At 36.5% G+C, this 26,607-nt stretch overlaps 1 protein-coding gene across 1 annotated transcript in view; it reads right to left on the bottom strand.

The window, feature by feature from the left end:
• Positions 1 to 26,607, bottom strand: part of LOC140155486 (liprin-beta-1-like) — a 167,218-nt gene that overhangs the window by 119,196 nt on the left and 21,415 nt on the right. The window contains 2 exon segments of the mRNA XM_072178353.1: positions 4,647 to 5,519; positions 23,536 to 23,598. Coding sequence (XP_072034454.1) covers positions 4,647 to 4,722 — 76 coding nt within the window. The 5' untranslated portion in view covers positions 4,723 to 5,519; positions 23,536 to 23,598.

Raw genomic sequence — 26,607 nt, 5'->3', positions numbered from 1 at the left:
AAATTCCAATGATTGAATAGATTTGTCTATATACATAATATAATACAACGTTTTATTATTGATACTGATAAATATTAATTTGTGTCAAAGCATGAATTTGAATGGAGTGAATACACCCTGCAGAATTTTAAGTGCACTGCTCGCAAGTCCATTTTTTTTTCAGCTTTTCTGAAAACCATTTACTGCCTAAATGCTGTGCAAACATTATACTTTTTCCAATCAATATCATGTGTGTTGTGGTATGCAACTATGCAACTATGCATGCATTGGTAAGATGAGGTGGCTTTGCAAGGTTTTCAACATCGGGGCTCACAAAACCAAATTTTGAGGGTGCCAGGATAATTTGGGGGCTGAAGGGTATTCAAGCCACTGTATCCAAATTATTGGGAGGCTGAGCCCCGGGGTCACTCCCATTGTGGCCTGTACACCATCCGCGATAATGAAAACGCGTAAAAGGGTCGTTTTTAGTGGAAAGGCACGATACGCGGCGTGATCGCGTTTAGGGTGTCAAAAACATGAAAAATTGGAAAAAGGGTAGCAAAATTGCAATTTCTAAATACGCTGAAATGAAATTTAGGGTATGGAATTTGATGTTAGGAATGAAATCCTTGTTTAGGGTGTCGTTTTAGCCAAGGGTTAAATCCTTGTTTAGGGTGCTTTTCAAAAGTTGATAATCGCGGATGGTGTACAGGCCACAATGGGAGTGACCCCGGCTGAGCCCCTACTAGCTCCCCAGTTCCAATGAGATGCAGCAACACTGCTTGTCAATACATTCAATGAAACCTACAGATTTTAATACAGATATATTATAACATGACTCCTCTTTATATGAGGCACAAAATGCACAGCAGAGGGTATCACAATTCATTTTCCAAGTAGAGGTTAAAGCTATTATCCGGGGCCATTAGGGCCATGTTTATATGTCTTTAAACTGCGAGTGGAGAACAATTGGGGTTTTGAAGGTTCACACTTCACACTTCACAGCTGCAATGTCATCATGTGTGTGGAGATGTGGGTGAGGGTGGGGGTGTGTTTGTATATGAGTGGGGGTGTAAAGTGTGCTTACATTTGCAGTAGACCTCCACATCTCTCACACATGGAGACAATCTGGTGATGTGATTTGTATTTTTGATTATGTCCCTAATAATATCTCTATGAAATGCTAAATCATGCACAGCAGAGTGCTTTCATCTACCTACGTGTACTAACTTGACTTCAGTCCCAACTTGTTAAATTAATGTAATCTCATGTTTTCAAACCTATAGGGCATGTATACTGCACCAATAAAGTATCCTTACACTTGGAAAAATAATCACAATTTCAAAACAGAACCATATTGGGGTAAATTTGTTTTTTAAATAGATGCACTATCTAATCCTGCACATTAGGACACCACATTGAATCCAATGTGACTTCAAAAGGCAAAGTTACAAGCATTTGATTAGACGAAGGTCCAGTTTTAAAAGTGACAAACTGGCCTATACAAGGCGCAAAAAGATTCCAACAAGCGAAAGAAAGAGACAACTCAGTTTCTTCAATGAAGCGTTTTTTAAAGCAGTTTTTATTTCAGTTTTACTTCTCTGTACTTTTCATAACTTTATTATTTGTCAGTTCTTTTGTTTCAGTTTTCTTTTGTTCCTTTTGTTTTAAATTAAAGCCAAATGCATAAATTAGCCATTCACCACTCTCAAACCAGATGTCTAGTCTGTGGAGTTTTGAATAGGTCACTTTGTCACTTTTAAAACTGGACCTTCGTCTAATCAAATGCTTGTAACTTTGCTTCTTGAAGTCACATTGGATTCAATGTGGTGTCATAATATGCAGGATTAGATAGTGCAGCTATTAAGAAAACAAATTTACCTCAATATTGTTCAGTTTGGAAATTGTGATTATTTTTCCAAGTGTAAGGATACTTTATTGGCGCAGTATATCTGCTGCATCCCTTTTAAATCCCACTGCGAAAATGTAATTAAAATATTTTGCCTCGTTTTCAGTTTTTGGCTTTGCTAATTCTGGCCCAAAATTGACTAAACCATTCACTAATCTTTTTACATCCTGCACATCCTACAATATTTCGTCAAATAAACGCCCCCAGGGGGTGTTACATTTTCCCAAGGGGGGGGTTTATTCAAGGTCAATTTTAGAATGATAATTCCCGTTAAAATCATTAGGTAAACTTAAAACTCACACTAAAATGACGAACTATGAACTAGAAACAGTGACTTCTGGTTCAATTCCAGGTTTCCAATCCAGATTTTCGCCAATTATTGATGCTATTATGGACCATGTGGGCAACTTGGTAAGCTTACTACAGAAGATAGCATGGAAATATTGGCATTTTTGAAACATCTTGGCTGAAAAAAGTGGTGGGGCATTTATTTGAGGGGGTGACTATTTGATGAAATATATCATATATATCCATTTCCTAAAAATCCATCTGGTCCTTGGACAGGTGGCCGAGGGCTTGCATGCGTTATTGAACATTTACAGGGTGTTTGGCCAGGGAATTGGATGCACGATGCACGGTATCATCACCTCCAAAAAATATTTTTGGCTCTTTTTTTTTGATGAATTATCTTCATCCAATTTTTTTTTGGGGGGGGGCAAATTTCTGAAATTCTGGTCATTTACGGCAGATTTACATCCCTGAATGTTCACAGCACTTAGTTTGCTATATAAATGTATGGTTAAAAGTAATCCTGTAACATCATTCAACACTTGGCTATTTAATGTCTAAGGAACTGCCTGGCAACATACATGTAGGATGTCATGGGAGGAATTCATGGGTTTTTCCTTGATACAAAGAGAAGACAAAGCAATCCAAGTGTTTGTTGAAAAGTGTACATTTTTGGGCATCTTATTTTTTGTGCTTTGCCAATTTCTAACTGTTTTATTTGTTTTTAAATTCACCATTATAAACTTCGTTACACTGACCTACATGTATGGGCTTAGATTTTTGCAGTGACAATTTCACAGGTGCTGTTTGGAATATATAAAGTGTAAAAAATAAATGCAGCACAAAATGTCCACTTTTCAGTACAATTAGAGGTCTCAAACATGTAGCCCCCTATGTATGAGGTCCGATCCCCTCTTTTTTGGAGCAGAATTCCTGCTTCCAGTATGTATAGTACCTACCTGTATGTCTTTAATCCAAAATAATTGCCACAACAGTTTGGAAATTATGTACATTTACAGCAAGTGCTAATACCCAATGGACTAAACATCCCCTCCTTTGCAAATTATGCAGAGGAAAATAAATACATAATTACCACAAGGTTTGAAGAAATTATTCCAAAAGGGTTCCCTTTTTCAAACTAAATCTTGATCCAAAGTAAAGAGTGTACTGTAACTATTGTTTTGCAGAGATACCACTCTTTTTCACTCAAAAAACCTGAAACTGGTGAGAAAAACCTGAAAAAGCATGCAAATGCAGGCTAAAAAGCCCCCAAAAGGATTGAAAATAAATAAGAACGCTGGAATTTGGAATCGCAAAAAAACTGAATTAAGGCATCTCTGGTTTTGATTCATAAATATATGTCTCTACGTCATCCTTGCCAATGCAAGCGTAATTACTGGTTTTATTTATAAATACATTGTACATGTGTCTCTACTGAAAAGTCATCCCTGACTATGCAAGCGCAAACCAAGTAGATTACATGCACATATACGTGGGTGCTACAAAAATGTATGCATCTACCGTTGAAACATTTAAAAGTAAAATATGCAATCTGATATCCGTTTATGAATGTAGCATAATGCCTTTGACTGCATATTGTATGATCGGTGTACGGTTGAATCATTATACTGAAAATATTATACCACAGATCTTAATACCGACAAACATGTTTAATTCAAAATTGGCTCGGATAGCGATGTTTGCACAGTATTTTTGTGGGACCTGAGAGCACATCAGATACATCAAATTGCATTCTGAATTTGCATAAAAACATCTTTTGGGAAACTTTATGTTATGTATATCTTCAATACGAAAGGGCAAAATTTTCCATTAATGGTCTGCTTTTCATCCCAGGTACATACACTTTTAGTACATTATCATTAGATTTATATAAAGTTTACTTTAATAATTTGCCATAAAATTTGTATTATATCATAAATTTAAAAATAATTTAAATTATTTGATATCATCAGGACATTCCTTGTATTCAGAATGCATGTTGTTGTCTGATGTGCTCTCAGGTCCCACAAAAATACTATGAAAAGGTGGGTGACCGATCCCTTAAGATTAGATTTGGGTTTCCAGAGATGTGAATATTTTCCTGTTTCACAAAACAATAAAATGCAAAAAATAAAATTGAACAAGGTCATATCTCAAAATAAATTTTTGCCTCAAATGACTTACTTTTGCTTGTCAGATATCTTGTATTGTGTACATATATACCTGAACTGGTTACAATACTTTAAATCAAGTTTGTTTACATGGACACTAGAGTATCCCTATATAAAATTGTTCAATATTTGAACCTATCATCATTAGCACTACTACGCCTATGCGCTACTGATCCAAATTGTATACGTACATGTGATACATGTACAATACATAATAACAACACCACATACATACATGACTTGTGCATTCCAAATGCCCGTCCTTACACATCCTCTTGAGATGTGTATTAGCCTCTTACCTGCTATAATATCATCCATTTGTTCTAGTGCTGCTGCCAGCATCTGGCTGGCATCTGTAGCCAGGTTTGTACTCATAATTTCCAAACGTCTTCCTCCTCTAACACACTGCGATTATCCTGCAAACAAAAATTTCAGTGGTTATAATTCCTTCCAGCGCCAACGCAAAACATCTACATTGTTGTCACAGACGACACATTTACCAGAATTTCAGAAATATAAGATGTGTAGATAAGAGATGGAAAAGTGTTATGCTCGAAACTGTTCAGTTTCTCTCCCAGCGATTGCATATAATTCCGGTCTTGTGGCTGTCATCGCATGTACTCCTATAAGCAATTGTAATCCTGTTATAAGAAACCCTAACTGTCTACCAGTATTCACATCCGTGCACTTCTTTCTTACGATGCTGTTAGTGTAATTTTAAAAAAGGAATCTTGAAGAAATATCACAATATCTCCCGATTTATAAAATGTGAAGTCGCATATTTTCAACTCACGTCAGAGAAAACAAAATATCATGTATATATTCCAACCAGCACAGGTTGTCAATATAATTCTTGTAACTGGATTATTCCCAATGGTGTGTTACGAAGCCTTTTCAAGCAGTCTATTTCTGTATCATAACAGACCGATGCCACGAGATGCATTCAACTGTATCAACTCGTTGTGGTCAGTCTCCTCAAGCTGCGACCTTTTGCTGACCACTCGCTGACCACTCACTTTTGTGACATCGATGAACACGATTAATTATTGGTGTGGAAAAGACAAAACACTTGAGCAGTCCACTCTGGAGCACTTGGGATATATCCAGCAGTAAAAAGACGATGCGCTGCTATCGCGGTCTTCTCAAATTGTGACACAATGCACCTGTTTCACCTGTAATGAGAAAACAAGACAGTAATCAGTCAGCTTTTAAATGCTTGTCAATTTTGGTTATTTTTACATGTTTAGAGAATCATTTTAATTTTTTTTAAATACTGTTCCTGCTTGAATCTTAAATGCACTTAGCAATTGTTTGACATAAAATGAACTGAATCCACCAATTATTAGAGGATTAATTCAAAAAATTAAACAAAAATAAAACGATGTCCTCCTATGAACAGTGCTGAAAGGAATGCTAGAGTGGACAGTCATGCGACATCAAACCTCTTTCGCTTCTCTCCCATTATCCCATAATTTGGAGGAAAATGAGTGGGAAATTGCAGTATTATCATTGGGGATAGTATGGATAATATAAGCATCGAGGTAAAACACAATGTTCAGGGGAAAACACGCACACACCAAATTCCCAAAATAATTACAGAGGTGTGATTCAAAGCTTGTGAAATATCCAGAATATAGTAAAAAATCCAGAAAAGCACTGTGAAATTGGGCAAAAATCAATAAAATTGCGTAAATTTTGACTGCAAAAATTTGGAAAATCTGGAAAAATCCTGACAAATCGCATCCCTGGAATTACTTTTTATCTTCTTGCAGCACTCCCAATCCATTCACAGTACTGACTGTTATGTACAACACTCCATCTTCTTCCTATATTGGGGAGTTGAGACTCCAAACTGCTCTGCTAAATCATAGCTCTACTACTGCAAGACTGCAATTACCAAAACTAATCTTGAACCTACATTTGTACACAAAACATATATATCGATTCAATAGAAAAAACCCTTTACAGCCTTTTCGGATTATAAACAATAAGCGCTGCCCTGGGGCTGAACATAAGGGTAAATATAACAGAAGCGAGGTCCATTTTAGGTAGCATCATCATTATGAAAAGACAATTTAATGCTCTGTGTGCTAGTCATAAGCTTCAACATATTAAGTCCCAAGCTTTTAGATATTTTCTCAAAATATCAAGAGCTATTTTAAGAACCACTGAACCAATACCAGGCTTGTTTGTACTCATTTTAATGCATTTTTCATTCCGATTCCAAATATGGTCATGACAATTTACAATTCTGAAATTTTTTAATTTTTTAAACAAAAATGAAACTTGTCGTCTGCAGTCGACACTTGCATGGAGTGAGTTAAGATTGGCTGCAGAGCTAACAGTGAATGTCCCATGGATTGATAGCAGCCTCAATCAGCAATTTCACCACAGAGAACAACATATAACTTTGAAACTTGTGTAGTGATCTAACCAATTTATAATCTTGAACACTATGGACCACAATGGCCTCATCCAAATGGCATAGTTCAATAACCTCAATTAAACAACCAAAGTGCAAAATTTGACCTCAAGTTGTAGAGTATGAGTTTTTCTACCCAAATTTTCAAAGGTCATTCAATGAACGTATAAATGTATTAGGTTTAAAGAACTGTGCCCTGATAGATGAGCATGGTGTGGATCCTAGTGGAAGACTCACATTTTCTCAAGTGTTGACTTGGGCCTGCAGATTTTACACATGCATTCAGGGTTTCAGCTCCATGGAAGGTCTTCCAAAATTTTATTGTATTGAAGTATAATGTTATTCCGAATTTTAATCAAGAGATTGAATCAGAGCTTGGGGGTTTGACTGATTCAGAGTTTGAGTTAGATTGAAGGTCTTCCTGAGTTTATTGTTAATGTTGTTCAGAGTGTTAACCTTACAGGATAGTCATGAGATTAAATCATAGATTCAAGCAGGGCCGTAGCCCCGGTCCCCGCACTCAGTGCATCCGCAGGTACTCATGCCTGTCGGTGAACTTTAAAAACACCCCTTTTGCATCTCATTTCACAAGTTTTTAGGGAAAACACCCTTTTTTAGCGATTTCGCGAATTATTTGCCCTTCGACAAAACCCCTATTTTCGCCAAAACGCGAACGATATTTCTAATATACCCTTTTCTGGAGGAAACGCCTAGGCTGCTCGATGAAAATAGCCTTTTTGTCAATTTCGCGAACACGTGGTTTGAAAAACACCCTTTTTTGTGTGTTTCAAATCGCATGAACTTCATCTGAAAACACCCCTTATTACGCGAAATTTTCCACGAGCATGAATACCCGCGGATTAACGGAGTGCGGGGACCGGGGCCGTAGCAAGGTTGAAAAATGTGGGTGGCCATCACAAATGTGGGGTGGCCAAATTACAATATGCCCAAATTGAAATAGAGATATAAAGAAAAACATAACAAATTTCTCAAAAGGTGGGGGCGGTCATGGCATCCCCGGTCGCCCGCTTGCTACAGCCCTGGATTCAAGGTTAGATGGATTAAGAGTTCTTTGGTCACGGTTATCAAATACCGATTGTTTTTTTTGGGGGGGAGTTGACCGTACCACCGTTTTTTTCATGTTACCATATAATTACAGTTTCAATTACAGAGAAACCATACAAGTCGGCATGTCTGAATATACCAAAAGGCCAAAAATGCTACCCATGTTTGCGGCACATCTCCGTATGGCCATTTGTGCTGAGTACCCCCCCCCACAACGGCATCTATCACACTCTACACATTAAAAATTTCAATTTCAAAACATATGCCTACACCATACAACATTCTGTTCTCAAATTAATTACTACTGTAAACTAATATCCCATGATGAATATTCCTTCTGTGATAATGTCAATGATTTACACAATATTATCATAGCTCAGAGAAGATACCTTACACTTCCCATAATGCATTTCTCTCATTTCAATTTGCTGTACTGATTTGCTATCTCTAGTGCAACATGGGTCGACAGTGATGAAATATACCTCAATGAACAGAGCACATCCAGATCTTACAAAATGTGTTTATTTCTTGACTATCGACCTATGTTTGGCCATTCTATTCTCAACATGTAAACAAAGGGAGTCTGTTAATTGGGAGTGTTATTTTATGAAATGAGGAGATGTATCATATTGCAAAGGATTCTGGGAAGGGTAAGATTTCTTCTCTGATCATAGAGCTAGAAGTATTGGTATTATGTTATCATTTTTATGCCTGAAACTTGAGGTTAGGCAAAAATGCTGTTCACAGCTAATGATGGCCCAAAGACCCATCAAAACATTCCCTGATACCTAATTAGCCGAAAACAGATTTAGCAAAAGTATTTTTGTGGCAAATCACGTGCCAGTTGGGAATGCATCCCCCTTAGGATTATTTTCTTGGAATTAAATGAAAGCATGATATTAATAATTTGCCAATACATACACCATTACTTTCCACTGTGTAAAGATCGACTGTATAAGATCGTATCATCATATTATTATCTCCTAATCTGGGCTCCTAATACAATCTATTACCGTAGTCGTCCGAGTATACATGTAGTGCCACCCGTTTTTTAGGTAAATTTTTTCAAAATTGGGGAGTAGGATTATACTCGAATTTCCACAAAAAAAAAATTTTAAGTTATTTCTTTTTTTGGATTTGGAGTGTCACTGGACCTAGACCTAAATGCTAGGATCATTCATGGTTGACCTAAAAAAAAAAAATTGCATGATGTTTTGTGTTTTTAATATGAAAATTGATCATTTGTATTCATGTCATACTCTATTAACCCTAACACCAGTAAAAACCACAAAATACCACGATGAAAAATTCATAACATGCATGCATCCCAGGGTCTGCGATGACGCAATCACCCAAAGTGTGATATGATCACGGAATTGCTGGCCGGGCAACAATAACCCGAGCAGCTACCGGTCCGCGTTCGTTCGCTTGGCATGCGAGGGGTCAAAGGTTTCAATCCCGGGGTGCCAAGTCAAAATTCTTCTTCTTCTTGAAAAATCGGATCTTCTCTGACTTCCGATACCAAAAAGCATGGGTCAGTGTTAGGGTTAATGATTTCAAAATGCATTGAATTTGAATGCATTTTGAAATCATTAACTTTAAAAAAAAAAAAATCACAATTTCTGGAACTTTTCGAAAAATGGGGGGTAGGATTATACTTGAACGTGGGACTATACTCGGACGAATAAGGTATTTTGATGGTTTTGGATTTTTGTTTGTGTGGTTTTCAAATTGAACCATGTTCAGCAGGGCTCAAATTTCAGTCAAGCCACCAAGCCATTGCCTGCCCTTATTCAGTTTTGGCCCTGGTACCCCCAGATCTTTGCCAATTCCATCTTCCAACACTTGTTGGCTCTATTGGCTCTATTGGCCTGCTTGAAAAGCAGTGCTTGTCACTGAAGCAGTATTACCCTCAATAAAGAAAGAATAAATAAATAAATAAATAAATAAATATAATCCTGTTTAAGGGGGTACTACACCCCTCGATAAATTTGTGTCTATTTTTGCATTTTTCTCAAAAACTAATAACACACTGGTAACAAAAATTACGTATAATATAGGGCAAGGAATCCAATTACTACACTGGAATTTCAGTGACCCAAGACAAGCGTTCGTTATTTATGATAAGAAATAAGGTACCGCTAGGATGTACCTCATTTCCTATCATATATACTGAACCGCTTGTCTTGAGTCACTGAAATTTCAGCGTAGTCATTGGATCCCTTGCCCCAATAATATACATAACTTTTGTTACCAGTGTGTTATTAGTTTTGAGAAAATGCAAAATAGCCACAAATTTACCACAGGGGTGTAGTAACCACTTAATTTGATATTATTACCCTTACTGTAAGTGTAATTACTCAATTTGTCGGTCGCATCACATACTGTTCTATTTGAGATTATTTTTGACTTTTTTGATCAAATTGGTGTGTAGCAATGTTTTGGAGCTCTTCAAATCCACCAACTTACATTCCTCCCGATCTGAAACTGACCATTTGTGAAAAAAAGAGGAAAATGCTTTTTAAAAAAAGGAAAATAGCACAAAATCATGCTAAAAAAGCACAAATTGGGCTGAAAATAACAAATAATGCGTAAGTTTCAGGAATAAAAAAAGAGGAAATCAGCTAAAAAGAGGAAACTTTCAGGCAACCTCAATTCTTTCTTATGGATGAGATATAAAAAAGTTTTTTTACTTTTTGTGTTTCTCAAGTACAGCAATTTTCCAACAATGTACAATCTACTTCTACCCATTCATTAGTCAAAGCCAAGCCAAATCCAACAACAGAATTTTCAATCCGTGATTTTCTCAAAAGCGTTTTGTGTCGAACAGAACAGTGTGTAATGCGACCGAAAAATTGTCCTAATTACCGGTACTAGTAAACAACTGGCCATTAATCAGATGTTGACATTCTATTTGATCGAAGCTGACAATTGCCTAGATACAAAAAATGAACAACATATTAATGTTAATCAACTGTTCTTATCTTACCAATTCTATTCATTAAAATGCCCATCAACTCAAGTAAACTTGTTTATTTCCAGCGGCACCACGGGCAAATGACCCTACTCCCATCAGTATCCTAAACCCCTCCCCAAACCTCCCCAAAATTACAAAAATTTCCAATTTTGTTCAATTTTTCCCCCCTGAAATTCAATGGTGCCACCACTGTGCTTTTTTATTTCAAACATCATCTGCATTGCAATGGTACGATTCAAGTACAATAAAGCAGTGTGCATTATCATAACATTATTCAGATTTAAATGAATCAATAATTTGCACTATGACGACATCCAATGTTGTTCCAATATAAATAATTGAGGACACATTATGCATTGGCTTTGCCCTAATTGATTTACTCTGTGACATCAATTTTATCTTCAAAATCAATCTCGTCAAATGAATATCAATTTAATTTCATTACAATGTTAATGCCGCAACTTCTCTCCCTACCATGGCTGTGGAATTGCTCTAATTCTAAGTAGTGATGTGATCAAGCAAAATGAGTCCTAATTCAGTTTTTAATATCATTATAAATTATGTGACATTTTCAAAGCTTTTTTTTTTGGCTGAAAATTCCACCACAACAGGACTTACAGTTCTACAGATATGGTTAAAGTTTAGTATTGCTCAGAACAATAATATACAAAAATTGAATACTAATTATAATATATCCCAAAATCCATAGCGACAAATGAGCCAGGGGCGTAGTAAGCGGGTGGACCCTGGGGTGGACATGGTAGACTGGGGCCCCGGGGGTTTAGGGACCTCGAGAAAAATTGAAAATGGGATAGGGCAGATAAAGGAGATGTTAAAGGGCCCGCACTGCTCCTTGGCCAGGAGCCCCCCGCCCTGCATTTTGAGAATAAACGATATGAATTTTTGTTTTTACTATCCTCTACCCTGTGATAGATGACTGACAGGTCCACTACGATAAAAAATATTAGACCTGCCTGTCATCTATCATAGGTAGATGATAGTAAAAACAAAAATTCCTATCATTTATTCTCTTTCGTAGTCAGTTAAATATTATTTTAATAACTGTAAACTATTTTTTTACGCGTACTGCTAGCGCATGCAAGCATTCCGCACCAGTCTAGGCATACAACATGATACATACACGCACCTCTACAAGCGTGTTACCAACACTCATGACGTGGGGTTGTCTACGGCCTGAAAGACGGCACCCGAAATCATGCAATTGTTCAATCAGATTATGTGCCTACGAACTAGACCATTCCCACTGACTACGAAGTATAGCTTGATCACATCGCTATTTATTTAGTCCATAGTTGTAATGCAAACTCTTACAACATACAGTAAAACCTTATTATAACGAAATCGGATACAAGAAAAACCCTGTTATAAAGAAGTATTTTGCCAGAACCAAGATACAAAATTCTTTTGTTATTTATTGTTTTACAACCCTGATATAACGAAATTTGGATATAAAGAACTAATTTCTCTGTCCCTGACAACTTCGTTATAATGAGTTTCCACTGTATTTAAAATACAATTCAAACGAGATAAGAGTTTGTTCACTTCTACCAGTCTTCATAGGCTTCAAGCTGGTTCCAAAGGTTGATAGCAGTTCACTTGCCATCTTTTTGTGTTGCAGACAAAATATGGCAAAGTGAGTTTCTGAATGGTGAGTTGGTGAAGGTCTTGGAGTTAATTCAATTGACAGTAGCCTTTCATGTCTTCCATAGGGGATGTATGGATTTCAACTGGAATAACTCAATGCCATTTTTTTAAAAATATTTTGTCAAAGATATTAAAGTTTGACTCATCTCAATCTGCAAGTTAAAGCCATATTATAACATTTCTGTAAAAATAGATTAGTATTTATTTTCCATAAAATGTTAGCTTTTACTGTCAGATATGTCCCTTTAATTTTGAGCAGAACAAGTGAGGTAAAGCATAGAAAATTGGAATTTACTACTAGCGCCCATGCATGTTACTCCCGCGTTTGTAAAATGGTCCAATCCTCGGGGTGTGTGTATGTGTATCCCACACGCTGTGTGCGTACTGTGCATACATGTTCAACATAATTTCCATCGTAATAATAAAACGACGGTTCCATCGTTTTATTCAAAATCTTGGAAAAACTACAGCACCTAAAGTCTTGATTTTTGCGGAGTATCTTTATTGACTAAAGTACATTTGTACAATCGTGTAAAAACCAGAATTTAAAAAAAATTTGAGGGCATTCTCCTCAGCAAATGTTATAATATGTAATATGGCTTTAAAGCAATAATGTGTGATTTGCATAAAGAATAGATTCCTATTTTTATGTTTGTTTTCACTGATCACATTATCCCTTTTAATTTTGAGCCAAACAAATGAGATATACCAAAGAAAACTGTGATTTCATTCCAGCGCCTACAATGTGTGTACTACGCTCGTCGATCGTATTGTATGGAATTCAAGTTGTCATCTGTCTCTAAGGTTGGGAATTCGAGTCCCGCCCGGGTAGCCTAGTACCCGGGCAGGAAATTCATGCCCGGGTAACCGACATTTTTTTTTTTTAAATTTCTTTTTTTAATTTAAGTTATTTTTTTCCCCGGTTTCCTAGTGTCCCTGGACCTAGACCTAAATGCTAGGATCATTCATGGGTTTTTTTTTTTTTTTTTTTTTTTTACCCGGGCACCCGAAAATCCCAACCCTATCTGTCTCATCTCAATCTGCAAGTTAACCCAATCACATTTCAAATCAATGCTTCATATAAATTTCACACCTTCATAAATCACAAAACTTAACTCCTGTACATGTACCCTTCTAAACATATAGCCTACATGATATACCCAGTTTGGTCAGTTCATCATCCTCATCATCATTAAATAGCAACCAATACACTGGCAAGGAGCATCCCTAATTGGCAAGCAGTGCTCATCCCAGGGGGCCAGCCCTTATAAAGTTATGTCTTGGGAGTTATAATTGGCACAATAAGCTGCCCGGGTTTTGTGTTGCATTTCCCTCAAATTAAACACTGGAACCAGTGGTATGATTGGGCTACGGGCTATTCCAATTGAAATATATACACCCTATGGTAGACACAACCTAAGTCTTCCACACAGAGAGTGTGAATTTTAAATGTAGTCACCTATTCTGTGTCGTCTGCTCCAAAATGGGTTATTCTAGTTGAAATCCATACACCCCTATGGAAGACATGATCTTAATCTTCCATACAGGGAGTGTGAATTTCAAACGGAACCACCCATTCAGTGTTGTCTGCTCCAAAATGGGCTATTGCAGTTGAAATCCATACACCCCCTATGGAAGACATGATCTTAATCTCCCACACAGGGAGTGTGAATTTCAAACGGAACCACCCATTCAGTGTTGTCTGCTCCAAAATGGGCTATTGCAGTTGAAACCCATACACCCCCTATGGAAGACATGATCTTAATCTCCCACACAGGGAGTGTGAATTTCAAACGGAACCACCCATTCAGTGTTGTCTGCTCCAAAATGGGCTATTCCAGTTGAAATCCATATACCCCCCTAAACAAAACCTTAATCTTTCACATAGGGAGTGTGAATTTCAAATGGGACTATCCCAATGGTCGATCCATTTGAAATCTGCACCCACTCTGTGTGAGATTAAAGATCATGTCTTCCACAAAGGGTGTATGGATTTCAACTGGAATAGCCCTTTCTAACACTGTTAAACCAGTGATTGACAAGGTTTCCAGCCAACCCTATTACTGTATGGAATAATTAGATGTGAAAATTCTGCCTTACCGTTGTTAAGCATCCATACTCCACTGCTCAAATTTCATATCGCTATAATCACACTATTTGGACCGAAAAGTTGAGGAGGTGCATTGGATATTCTAGCTCTATTGAAGCTAATCAAAATACATGTAGTATACAGGAATAACTAGGGCATTGGCCAACGTCATATTACTCTAAAATTTCTATTTTTCAAATGCTAGTCATGCTTGCAGAAGTAATATGCATATCAATGAATTGTGTGCATGGAACTGAATAGGATAAAGCGATTTAAAATATTTCATCAGAAATTTCTACAGGGATTAGAGCAAGTCAAAAGAAATTAATTTTGTTTTTAAAGAATATTGATAAATTTTTCACTTACATACACATTGTGTTGGCAAATTTATGAAACAGGTTAATATATTCTTGTTTAGAATCAAGGTCAGAATAATATGCTGTGAATTTCAGCTGAAGTCAGTTAAATATAATATCTGATATGAAATAGATTATTTCAATTTTTCAACTCCCACATTTGAAATCCCTGAGGATTTTTACAAGCAAACTACCAATACTAATCAACACGCATGCTATACACCATGATGGATTTCATTTAAGTAAGCTCGATATGTTCACAAATTCCTTCAAGCATTTTTTTATTCAATTCCGCAATGTTACCGGTATATATTTAAAAGTTATAAGCTGTAAGCAATATTAGGAAACCAAACAAGTGTGAAAATATTTTTAAATGCTCTAAATGCTGTTTTCCCTTTCAGTTTTGACCTAAGTTTTCATTGAAATATTTCCCACATAATTTTGAAATATGACATCCATGAAATTATGCCTAAATCATTGATTCCATGAAGCATGAGCTGCAATACATAAGGTTGAATACACATTTGAACACCTTGATTCGTGCACTCATCACTAATACTTTGTTCATACGTATCTGGATCTTAAGTGCTGAACCAAATTGGATTCAGCATGCTGCAAAACTGTAATGATGACCGATCAAAGATTAGATATAAATGCTATGAGGAAGGGAAATTGGAGGATGAACATGGAAAAGGTCGGACATACAGCTATTAAGGAAAAACAGGAAGATTGTTGACAGAATTATTTGGAACACAATAACATTATAACAGAAGGTTAACAGTCTGGCTTGAATTTTGTCACTTTTTGATTTGATTTGATTTGTTCGGGTTTTGACAACCCTGGATAACCCAAGAAAGCCTCTATTGAAGCTTATTTCCATTGGGGTCCATTTGAGCACCGGGACGGGTTGGGAACAGTCAGGGGTTAACACCCTACTCTTTTCAAAACTGACTGCGAGATACATGTACAGGTATAGCTCTCTGTACACAGGACCGACGGCTTAACGTCCCCTCCGAAGGACAGAGTACTTTCATGATTCATTTACCCAATTCTAAATGAATCATGGGGAGAGCGAATGTCTGAATATAATCTACAGATGTTGCCAATTAATTTCAGACATTTTTCCAAGTCAATATCCCAGCAAATCTCCACCACTGGGAATTGAACCCGGGACCTCATGCACTAAAGGCAAGTACCCTAACCATTAGACCATGCTCTCCACTTACATTCATAATTTTTCCTCCATAGATTTGAGTAAAACAATAGGGCTGTATGAGGCTGCATAAAGTTTGTATTTTTCAATCTAGTTCCAATGTTGGCTTATATAAGACTAGATTAGATTAGAACCCACACAAATTAAATGCACAAATGTTCAGGATCAAAAAGATGGCAAATATCACCCCTTGAACATATCCTACTAAATTAATTATAGATTTGGTGATCATTCTGAATTGTTGCATCCCATGCAGTACCATTTTACACCTCTCCCACTACAATATAAATGCCTCACATTTCATAATCTTTCTTTGTTTACTGAATACTGAATAAATAAAATAAATAAATAAATGTTGTTTGATTTAACGTGCGCTTCAGCTAGGCATGACCTACATGTAATTATCACTGTCAGCACACTACAACAATTATTCCGCTGCCATTAGGATATTCAGAATCATTTCCGCTTCACCAAGTCCGCAACTGATGCGCCGGTACTCTCAGCAACTTAGATTGTGACTACCCCCAGCAGCTCCCCATTTTACACCTGGGTGGAGTGAAGCAATTGGGAATAAAGCTATCTTGCTCAAGGACGCAACACACTGGCCAAGGTGGGGTAGAACCTGCAACCTCTCTATTATGAAGCTTGTGCCCTAACCATTGGGCCACCATGCTTACTATGCTACTGTTACAATTGTTTTAAAGAAGTAAATTATGTTATCCAAATGTATAAGCTTAAAGAGTTACCTTTTCAGAGTCTGAGTAGATCACATCAAAGCTCCCATTGGGCACCCATTCCTTTTTTAAAGGAATTTTATTTGTCCTTCCCCTTCCTAAGACTTCATTGTCAACATCATGAAAACAGCAACGTGAATTGAAGCTTGCTTCATTAAAATTCATCCCATTTTTATTTTAAAATGTTATCATCATACAGACGTGAGATATAATGATCAAAGCTTTTTCAGTTCCCTCGCAAAGCAGCATTTAGTTCAACCTCAGTCTCCCCTAAAAATATTCCAAGCCACTCAAACACATTATGAAATTCAACAGAGGCGGAAAGTCAAGCAATGTTGTTCTACACGTGTATGTATATTCACAAATGAAACAGTAAAGAATGTTCCGATTCAATGTAGGTAAGTAATGTAAGTTCTCAGCATAAAGTAGGTGTGACAAGGGGATGATTTGTCGCGTGTCTGCAAGCATGGTCACATTGCATAACCCTTTGACAACCTACTTTCATCAAGTTCCATTGACCCACCCATTTCAATACATCGCTGATAATGGGATTTTAATTGTAAAAAGCAACATAATGTCACTGACCAGAGTGCTGACCTAATAAGAATACATGGACATAGCACTCTAGAGGTTACACACCATTCAGCTATCATCTGCACTGTCAAGTACATCAAAAACATGATGGGTTTGCACAAGGAAATATCAAGAGTTTGCCTTACCAAGCCGAGATCATGTTTATTATCACTACATGTATGCTATCATGACTAAGTTCACATACTAGTTCACTTGAGCACAGAAAAGATTAAACTCTGCTTAAGGTTAACACAACAAAGTGGTAATGACTACGGGAGGGCGGCCGTTTCAAGTCACTGTAGTATGTGAACCGTGCGTCGTCAACACTCATGGAAGACCAGCATCCACGGAGTAACAAGTAACATGAATTGAATTGCATGAATGAAATCAAGCAATTGTGTAATGCAAATATTATCCATTGGATTGATTTGATAACGCAATGTGCTATTCCTGTTGCAATCCCTCCCTCCCTATGGAAGACATGACCTTAATCTTCCACACAGGCAGTGTGAATTTCAAATGGGCTACATGAATGGGTGGCTCCATATGAAATCTTTACCCCCTGTGTGGGAGATTGAGATGATGTCTTCAATAGGGGGGTGTATGGATTTCATCTGGAATAGCCTGTTTGATTTGGTTATGCTACAGTTGCAGTGAGATGGTTTGGCTGCGTCAGGTTGAAAAGTGGTAAATATTGGATTAGCGAAAAGGTCTTTGAACATCGTCCTGGGAACAGTTCCCACTTGGCTTTAGCTCATCTCTTGACCCGAGGAAGGACATCATCAAATTGATTAACCATAATTACATCCACCCACTGATCATTTGATTAAATCCTAAATAGATTTCAAAGTTGAGCAGTTGGTTGTACAAGAAATATATGTCCCATCTCTTTATGCAATTATAGGTAGGTTTTGTACATGAAATTGTCACATTATGAAGTCAGTTCATTTCAAAATTATGATCAAAACTAGTAGTAACAGTAAAGCATGTTTTCATTGGCTGTAAGGCACAGCAAAATGGCTCCTACTGGGAAGAAAAATATATATTTCTTCATTGTCAGTGCCTCTTGATGCTAAATTTCCCAACATTTCAGTACAATTAAGCCGACTATGAAGAACAAGTACTCTCTAAGTCTCAAGCATTTTCATCACCGAAACAATTTACCAAATTAACAAACCTAGTACTGTACTAAACCCATTTCAAATTTCATCGGTATGTGACAACTTCCCATTTCACATCTCAAATTTAATTGTTCCGTTAATTAATGTAACATGACACCATATATATTTCATACCCAAATCAGTGACAGAATTTAAAAGAAATAAATATCAAGCAAAGATTGCCTTCATCATGAACTCACCCCATATATCATCATGCATCATCATCAGCGAGAGCATTGCACGGGTTTACATGAACTAAATGACTATCTGACGTCAGCCACGGCCCACAACATGTTGTTATTATCATCACTCAGTGATTTGAAAATGGCAAAACCTCCTTTATGCTTTCCCTGCATACGCTGTAGGCTCACTAGTGTTTCCAGTGTTTTTTATCATTTCACTTGAATACAGTATTAACAGTTTAGGGATAATGCAATTAGTGTGCACACAAAGCTACAGGCTAATGCGGCAATGCTCCCTATAAAAAGGCCGTCTAGTATCCCTTTTGAAAATAGCAATCAACTTTCAAAACAACAATCGGAGATAATATGCAAGAGGACCGACCGAGATAGAGAGAGAGAGTGGCTGATATAACCGCACAGTCATTTGGAATGATAACCTTACCGTAAAAATAACTTTTTGTATCATGTTACTATGCTACTGACATAATGCCCCAAGACTGTGAATGTACGAATTAACTGTCGGTAATACAACTAGATATATGCATAATCGTATAGGCTTTACTATACCATTTATCAACTTTGAATACTAATAAGCAAGAGGAAAAGGACATTTTATTTTTAGAGTAATTTATGAATATTGAACAATGTAAAACTGCATTGAGTCCAACCCCTTTTCTCCACCTATGATGGGATCAAGCACTGGCCAGACTTGTGTACAGGCTTATCATGCAAGGTAAAACTAGAGCGATAACCGCACCATAGCTGAACCATGTGGCTTCGGCAGTATATTGTGGTAGGCCTATACCACTGTCATCATTGCATTTAAATTTCAGCTCAATTGAAGCATTTTGAAAACTTGACATTTGTCCCTTTATTGCCCCTTAATGACCTGAAATGAATTTTAAAATATTTTAAACATGTTTAGAATGTCACAAGGATCATTGCGTTTAAATTTCAGGTCAATAGAAGCATTTTGAAAACTTGACCTTTGACCCCTTTATGACCCTTAATGACCTTAAATGAATCTTAAAATATTTTTTAAATGTTTAGAATGTCATAAGGATCATTGCATTTAAATTTCAGCTCAATTGGAGCATTTTGAGAACCTTGACCTTTGACCCCTTTATGTTCTCTTAATGGCCATAAATAAATGTAAATGTTTAAAACATGTTTAGAATGTCACAAGGATCATTGCATTTAAATTTAAGCTCAATCGAGCATTTTCGGTTAATATGACCTTTTTGACCCCTGTGACCCATGGATGACCTCCGACGTTTGGAAATATTTTTATTATATTCTTTATGTTTCCCTCTTTCATATGACACCACTCATGGGGTCATACCTTTGTGGCATTTAGAGATATGTCCATTTCGACCAAATGGTTAGTCAGTAAGCTACAACCCAGGAAAAAAAGGTTGGCACAGTTTGCCTGTCTTTTGGTATATCTCTGCCCCCGCTCCCCCAATTCAATGTTGGACCAAGCCATGTTGTCAACAGGTCCATGAGACCCTCCAACATTGAATGATGGGGAGTGGGGAAGGATGAGATATAGGGGAGTCTGTACAACACATATATTGTATGCATGTTTTCCTCGCCTCCCCAATTTTAATAGGGCTCGCATTTCCATTGTTTAGTGCATGTGTGCCAACTATTAATTTCCCGGGTTGTCCGAATCAATTCCAAAAATATGCATCTAATTTCATATTTTGGCTTGTAAAATAAAAACCGTTAAAGGTATGGCCACCAAATTTTCAGGAAATAATTCTCACATTCATATCAATATATGAAATTAATATAAACAAAAAATATTGTGAAATAAGGTATAAGTCAAACGAATATTATATAATTGCCGATTATTTTCAAGTTTAAAGCTATGATAACTCGTCCAAAATATGCATCTAACTTCATATTTTGGTTTATAAACTAAAAGCCATAAAAGGTATGAGCACCAAATTTTCAGGGAGTAATCCTCACATTCATATCAATATGTAAAGTTCATATTGATAAAAAATATTGTGAAATAAGGAATAAGTCAAAAGAATATTATATGATTGCCGATTATTTTCGTAGTTTAAAGCTATGATAATTCTTCCTAAAATGCATCTAATTTCATATTTTGGCTTATAAAATATAAAGCATTAAGATATGGCCACCAAATGTTCATGGATTAATCCCCATATTCGTTTCAATATGCAAAAATTAAAATTAATCAAAAATATTACCGATAATCAATAATTATCGATTATCGATAATCAATAAATCCTTTTTTAATATTCAATGTTTATAAATGTATAGACCACCCAACCAACAAAACTGTATATCTGCAGTAATTTGAAAATATGACTTTCTCGTAAGTGCTATAAAAGCATCATTTTTTACCATTTATATGCACATCATATCTCATGCAACCTGAAGGAACGAAACTTGTTTCCGGTTTGGATTGTAACACCTTAAAATTCACATTTTTCGTAAAAAAACGGTTCAAATATTTTTTTCTGAATTGAAAAATCTCTCATGGTATATAATGGCCATATTAGGCATTGTGATTGGCAATTTCTAACTTTTTTTAGTTCAAGCATCATGGCCGTGGACACGTGATGCTCTGTTTTGAAAGCCATCCGAGTTTCCATTTTGACAAACAACTTGGTGCCGCAATTATGGTGATATTTGTACAGTGCCGTAAAATAAAGGTAGAAATACAGAAAAAAGAAGGACGGACATTGGCAAAAATTACTAGAATGATGAATATAATATGATGAAGGATATTGTAAAATAATAACAAAAAAGAAAAGAAAACGAAATCTAAATATATTCAGGGGCTCGAACCCGTGTTCCAATGCGCCTGTGGCAGATGCCGTATCCATTGAACCACAGAGCTGTGTAACTTCAACAGGCTTAAACTATGATATAATGCTATTCAAGATGCATGTATATAAATATACGCTCTACATACGGTATACAGTCCAAAAAATTACTTTTTTACGGCATTTGTTTCATTAACTGAATATTTATCATATAGCAGGTGTTGGCTGACATTGTGCTCCACATTTATTTCAGTTTTGTGCCGGGGTAAAATGACTTTGCGACAAACAAACGAACGATGTACACGCTTGTATAAATAAAAAAGAAAGTAATACTATATTAAAATTCTTTACTCTTAAAAGACGTATACCGTCCGATTTTGTCCCGTAGTCATTTATCCCGGACAAAACTGAACTAAATGTGAAGCACAATGTCAGCCAACACCTGCTATATGATAAATATTCAGTTAATGAAACAAATGCCGTAAAAAAGTAATTTTTTGGACTGTATACCGTATGTAGAGCGTATATTTATATACATGCATCTTGAATAGCATTATATTATAGTTTAAGCCTGTTGAAGTTACACAGCTCTGTGGCGCAATTGATACGGCATCTGCCTCAGGCGCAGTGGAACACGGGTTCGAGCCCCTGAATGTATTTAGATTTCTTTTTCATTTTTATTTTACAATATTCTTCATCATATTATATTTGTCATAAGCCAATGTCCGTCTTTTTTTTTTATTTTTACCTATATTTTACGGCACTGTACAAATATCATCGTAATTTCCGCACTGATGATGTTTTTATATAAACATACATAAAATTGCCCTATCTATGATACGGGTGCAATTACATTAATTTGATGTAATAATAGCTGATTGAAAATTGCTCATTCAGTTCTTTTTATTTATCATTTGAATTAGAAGCAATTCGATGTAATACTGCATTTAAAAATCATTCTTTCTTTTTTGTCAGTTTTCGCGTAATTCAGACCCAAGCCAAGACGCATAAAACCACGCATTAGCGATGTTTTTAATGACCACTCCCTAAAGAAACAAATACATTTTTCAATTTTTTTTTATTTATCGTAAAGCCCTATCACTTATATGTTTTTGTGTGAAATATGAAGATAATTCAACATTCCGTTGCAAAGTTATTGGTAAAAACGGAAAACAGATGCAATATTTAGGATTTGACTCGGACAACCCAGGAAAAAAAGGTTGGCACAGTTTGCCTGTCTTTTGGTATATCTCTGCCCCGCTCCCCAATTCAATGTTGGACCAAGCCATGTTGTCAACAGGTCCATGAGACCCTCCAACATTGAATGATGGGGAGTGGGGAAGGATGAGATATAGGGGAGTCTGTACAACACATATATTGTATGCATGTTTTCCTCGCCTCCCCAATTTTAATAGGGCTCGCATTTCCATTGTTTAGTGCATGTGTGCCAACTATTAATTTCCCGGGTTGTAGTAACTTAGTAAGTAAGCTAGTAAGTAAGCTAGTAAGTAAGCTAGTAACATTCACTCTTATAGGCTGATACCATTTCATGGTTCAGCAAAAATGTCTTGCACAGCTTATGAAGATTCTAAAATCCAATTCAGATTGCATTTTTTCCTCCTGAACTCGGTCAAACTTTTAAAGGTGTTGCAATGTTTCAATGTATTGAAACAAATCAATCCTTTTCCAACATTGATGGACACCATTCTCCATTGAAAATTATTATACTTCGTTCTCTGGGTGAACAAATTTTAATCTTTCCCCAGAGTAGCCAGTGAACATAAACATTTGCATCTGGCCGTATTCGAACCTGTGACCTCCAGATGCACTGGGGTTTTTTTTCAACGTTTACGTGCACTGGCTACACTGAGGAAACATTAAAATTTGTTCACCATTCCCATTAATGGCTAAAGCTAATGGCTAGAAGAATCATTCTATGAATACGAACCTGCTCAGCATCTATCTAAACACATGATGATGGACTCACAACACCAGCAGGTTTGTTCAAGTTCTGGAAGACAAATGAAAAACCCAAAGATATCTGTTAGCACTACCAAACAGAACCTGCTTACATATTTTTGCAATCAAGTCAACTGTGCAGCTTCTTTGACTATGACACGTGCATTGTAGGTGTGAGACTGTAAGTGTAGGGGGAGGGGTGCGGGGAGGGGGTGCGGGAGTGGGGTTGATAGGCACTTGCAAATGAAGACACATATATATATAAGAAATCTTTAAGTTATTAAATGCAGACGAACAGGACAAGTTCTTGCCTTGTTCTTACTTGTCTGATAAAGCAACATCATGTCTGGTTAATTCAATAATTCTTTCGAGGCTCGATTTCTGCTATTCCATCTTCGCAGGTATCACTGCTGATAAATTCAACCGTCTCCAATGAATTCAAAATTGTGCGGCCCGTCTTATTGTCAAAAAAAGAAAGCATGAGCATATTACACCAATCCTCATCAAGCTTCACTGAATTCCTTGTTTTCCTGTTTGTACGAGTAGGTGAGTAGGTGTGTGGGGTGTGGCGGTGTGAATGTGTCTTGTGAGTGGGTGTGCAAATGGTACATTAAAGTACATGGACCTGGCATGTGTTTTATGTAACCTATAATAAGCCTGTAGTAACGTTTAAATTTGTAAAGTTCAAAATTTTAAAAACCAACTACCACGCAAACCAGTATTATGATGCGTAGGCCATGACAGGTATCAACCATGCTCTGTTGATAATTGCTTTTAATATTGCATAGATCTACAAAGTGGTATCAGATATGGTCAGCTGACCTTCATTTAATGAACACTTCAAAAATAGCATCAGCGGATCCGCCTCATCTCTCCGTTTTCCATATAATATTCCAAGCAAAAGTGATGTTGCTCAAGGCATACCCAAGGATCCCGCATCTTTCAATGTTCATCCGTGCAACACCTTTTCATCTTCCTTCTTACATTAGCAAGAAATTTGATAGCTGTAATCATTTGAGTCCCAGCCCACCACAAGAAATAAAATTAGATAAAAAAAAACCATAATGTTCTCTTTCAGTTCCTTGCTACATACACATCCTATGCCACTAGAATTCTGTACAATCACTAGAGGCAAAGCTACGGATGTTCAACCTACATTTTAAAAATTTCACAGAACTGAGAAATAAAAACCATTTAATAAAGTGGCAGTAAGATATTTTTAGATTTTCCATCAAAAACAGTGAACAAATTATTCAATATATCTCCTCACTTTACTTGATTCAAAAGTAATGTTTTAAAACCAAGCAAAAATTCATAAATCCAAAAAAAATACAGAAATTTCTAAGACTCAAAATATTGTGCACACAACATCCTTCGTTAGCAGCGCCTCTTGGCTGCAATAGACACGTCAGTATCCGAAATTCAAGTCGCTACCATCTCCTACACAACACCACACCACATTGTTTATTGCTACCACATGTAATACAAAATATTTAAGGACATTGACAGCTTGTTATCGACTCAGAGACTATAATAAGAGTGTATAAATGATTAATGTTTCATGATGACATCTGCAGCAAGTTGTTGTTAGCCCTACTATAGGGCCTTTTTTAAAGGCCATATAGTAGGGCTAGTTGTTGTCCAAAAGCAGTTTTACCATTTAATTTATTCCCAAACATAATTGATGTACATGTATAATACCAATATTAACTGGATTCTGTATTAAAAATAATTTTTAAATGATGTGTTTGGGGCTCAAGCAAACTGACATATGAAAATATTGAGAGAGAACAAAAATAATTTTTGTAATGTATTCTGCCATCTTTGTACATGTACACCCCCTCCCCCCTCATATTACTTTCCCTCGGGGGGGGGGGGTACTCAAGTTTGGTTTTGGTAGGGACGTGCTGCTGAGAATTTGAAAGTGGACCCATAAATATACCAATTTTTCGAGAAATTTGGACCCATTAATATACCAAAAGTCAAAATTTTTGGCCAAATTTAACCGAAATTGTCTTAGTTTTTACAAATTTTCCCAAAATTTTGGGAAATTTTTGGCTAGATTAGGGAAAATTGGGCTATTTTCTGAAAAAATTGAGAAAATTCTGAAAAAAGGACCCATTCATATATACCAAAATTGGCTTTGAAAAAGGGGTCATTGATATACCAAAAGGCTGAAAATGCTACCCATATTTGCGGCACGTCCCTGTATGGTCATTTGTACTGAGTACCCCCCCCTCCCCCGGCCCCCCTCATTATTACTTTCCCTCTTCACAACTTAAAAGCATTCCAATTCAATCGTGCTCATTGACAGCCATGTGAATCACACAACCATGAACAAAATTAGTACAGTGCTATAATACACACTAGTTATATCAAAAATAAATCAATATCATTTATTATAGTGGGAAGTGTTTAATTTGCGTTATTTTCCTGTAGTTCAATTTCCTAGATGTGAGTGACACATGACAACTCTAGCTCGCATTTGAATTGCCACTAGGCCTGGGTTTCCTAACACGTAATTTCAAGTTGACCGTTTATGGATGTTGGCAGATAACCCTTGAGGACATTGTATTGTAATAAGTTCTCATCCGTACTCAGATGTACATTGAACAATAATTGAACTCATTTGTAATATTTGCTTATTGAGAAATTTCAAATTGTAACACAGAAAAATAATGCTTGTTTCCTGTATCCAAAAACTAAAAAATTTGTGGCAGGCCGAGCGGGGCCAAGCTATATATCGTGTGTAATAAGTCTGTTCGGACTGTTCCTCCCCCATGAGAAAAACATTTTAACATGTTTAAAATTAAACTTACACAATTAATTTGATATTAATTTGTTACTGGTATTGTTTCAGATTAAAAGGGAGCTGCCTGGGATACAACACCCTTGCAGGAAAATAGCTCCAGTGTCAAATCAATCAGGTCTGTTCATTTAAATCTTTTAAGAGTTAAGTTATAAGAATTGTAACAATTCTCGTGTTTTTGTGTATTTTTTTTGAAAATTCCCTAAATTTGGACAGTTTTTGATTTTAGTAGCTCACATGGAAGGTGCTATG

Source organism: Amphiura filiformis, chromosome 6, assembly GCF_039555335.1.
Source record: "Amphiura filiformis chromosome 6, Afil_fr2py, whole genome shotgun sequence".
Taxonomy (NCBI): Eukaryota; Metazoa; Echinodermata; class Ophiuroidea; order Amphilepidida; family Amphiuridae; genus Amphiura; species Amphiura filiformis.
Note: the sequence above shows the minus strand (reverse complement) of the source record. Positions and strands in the feature narration are given on the sequence as shown.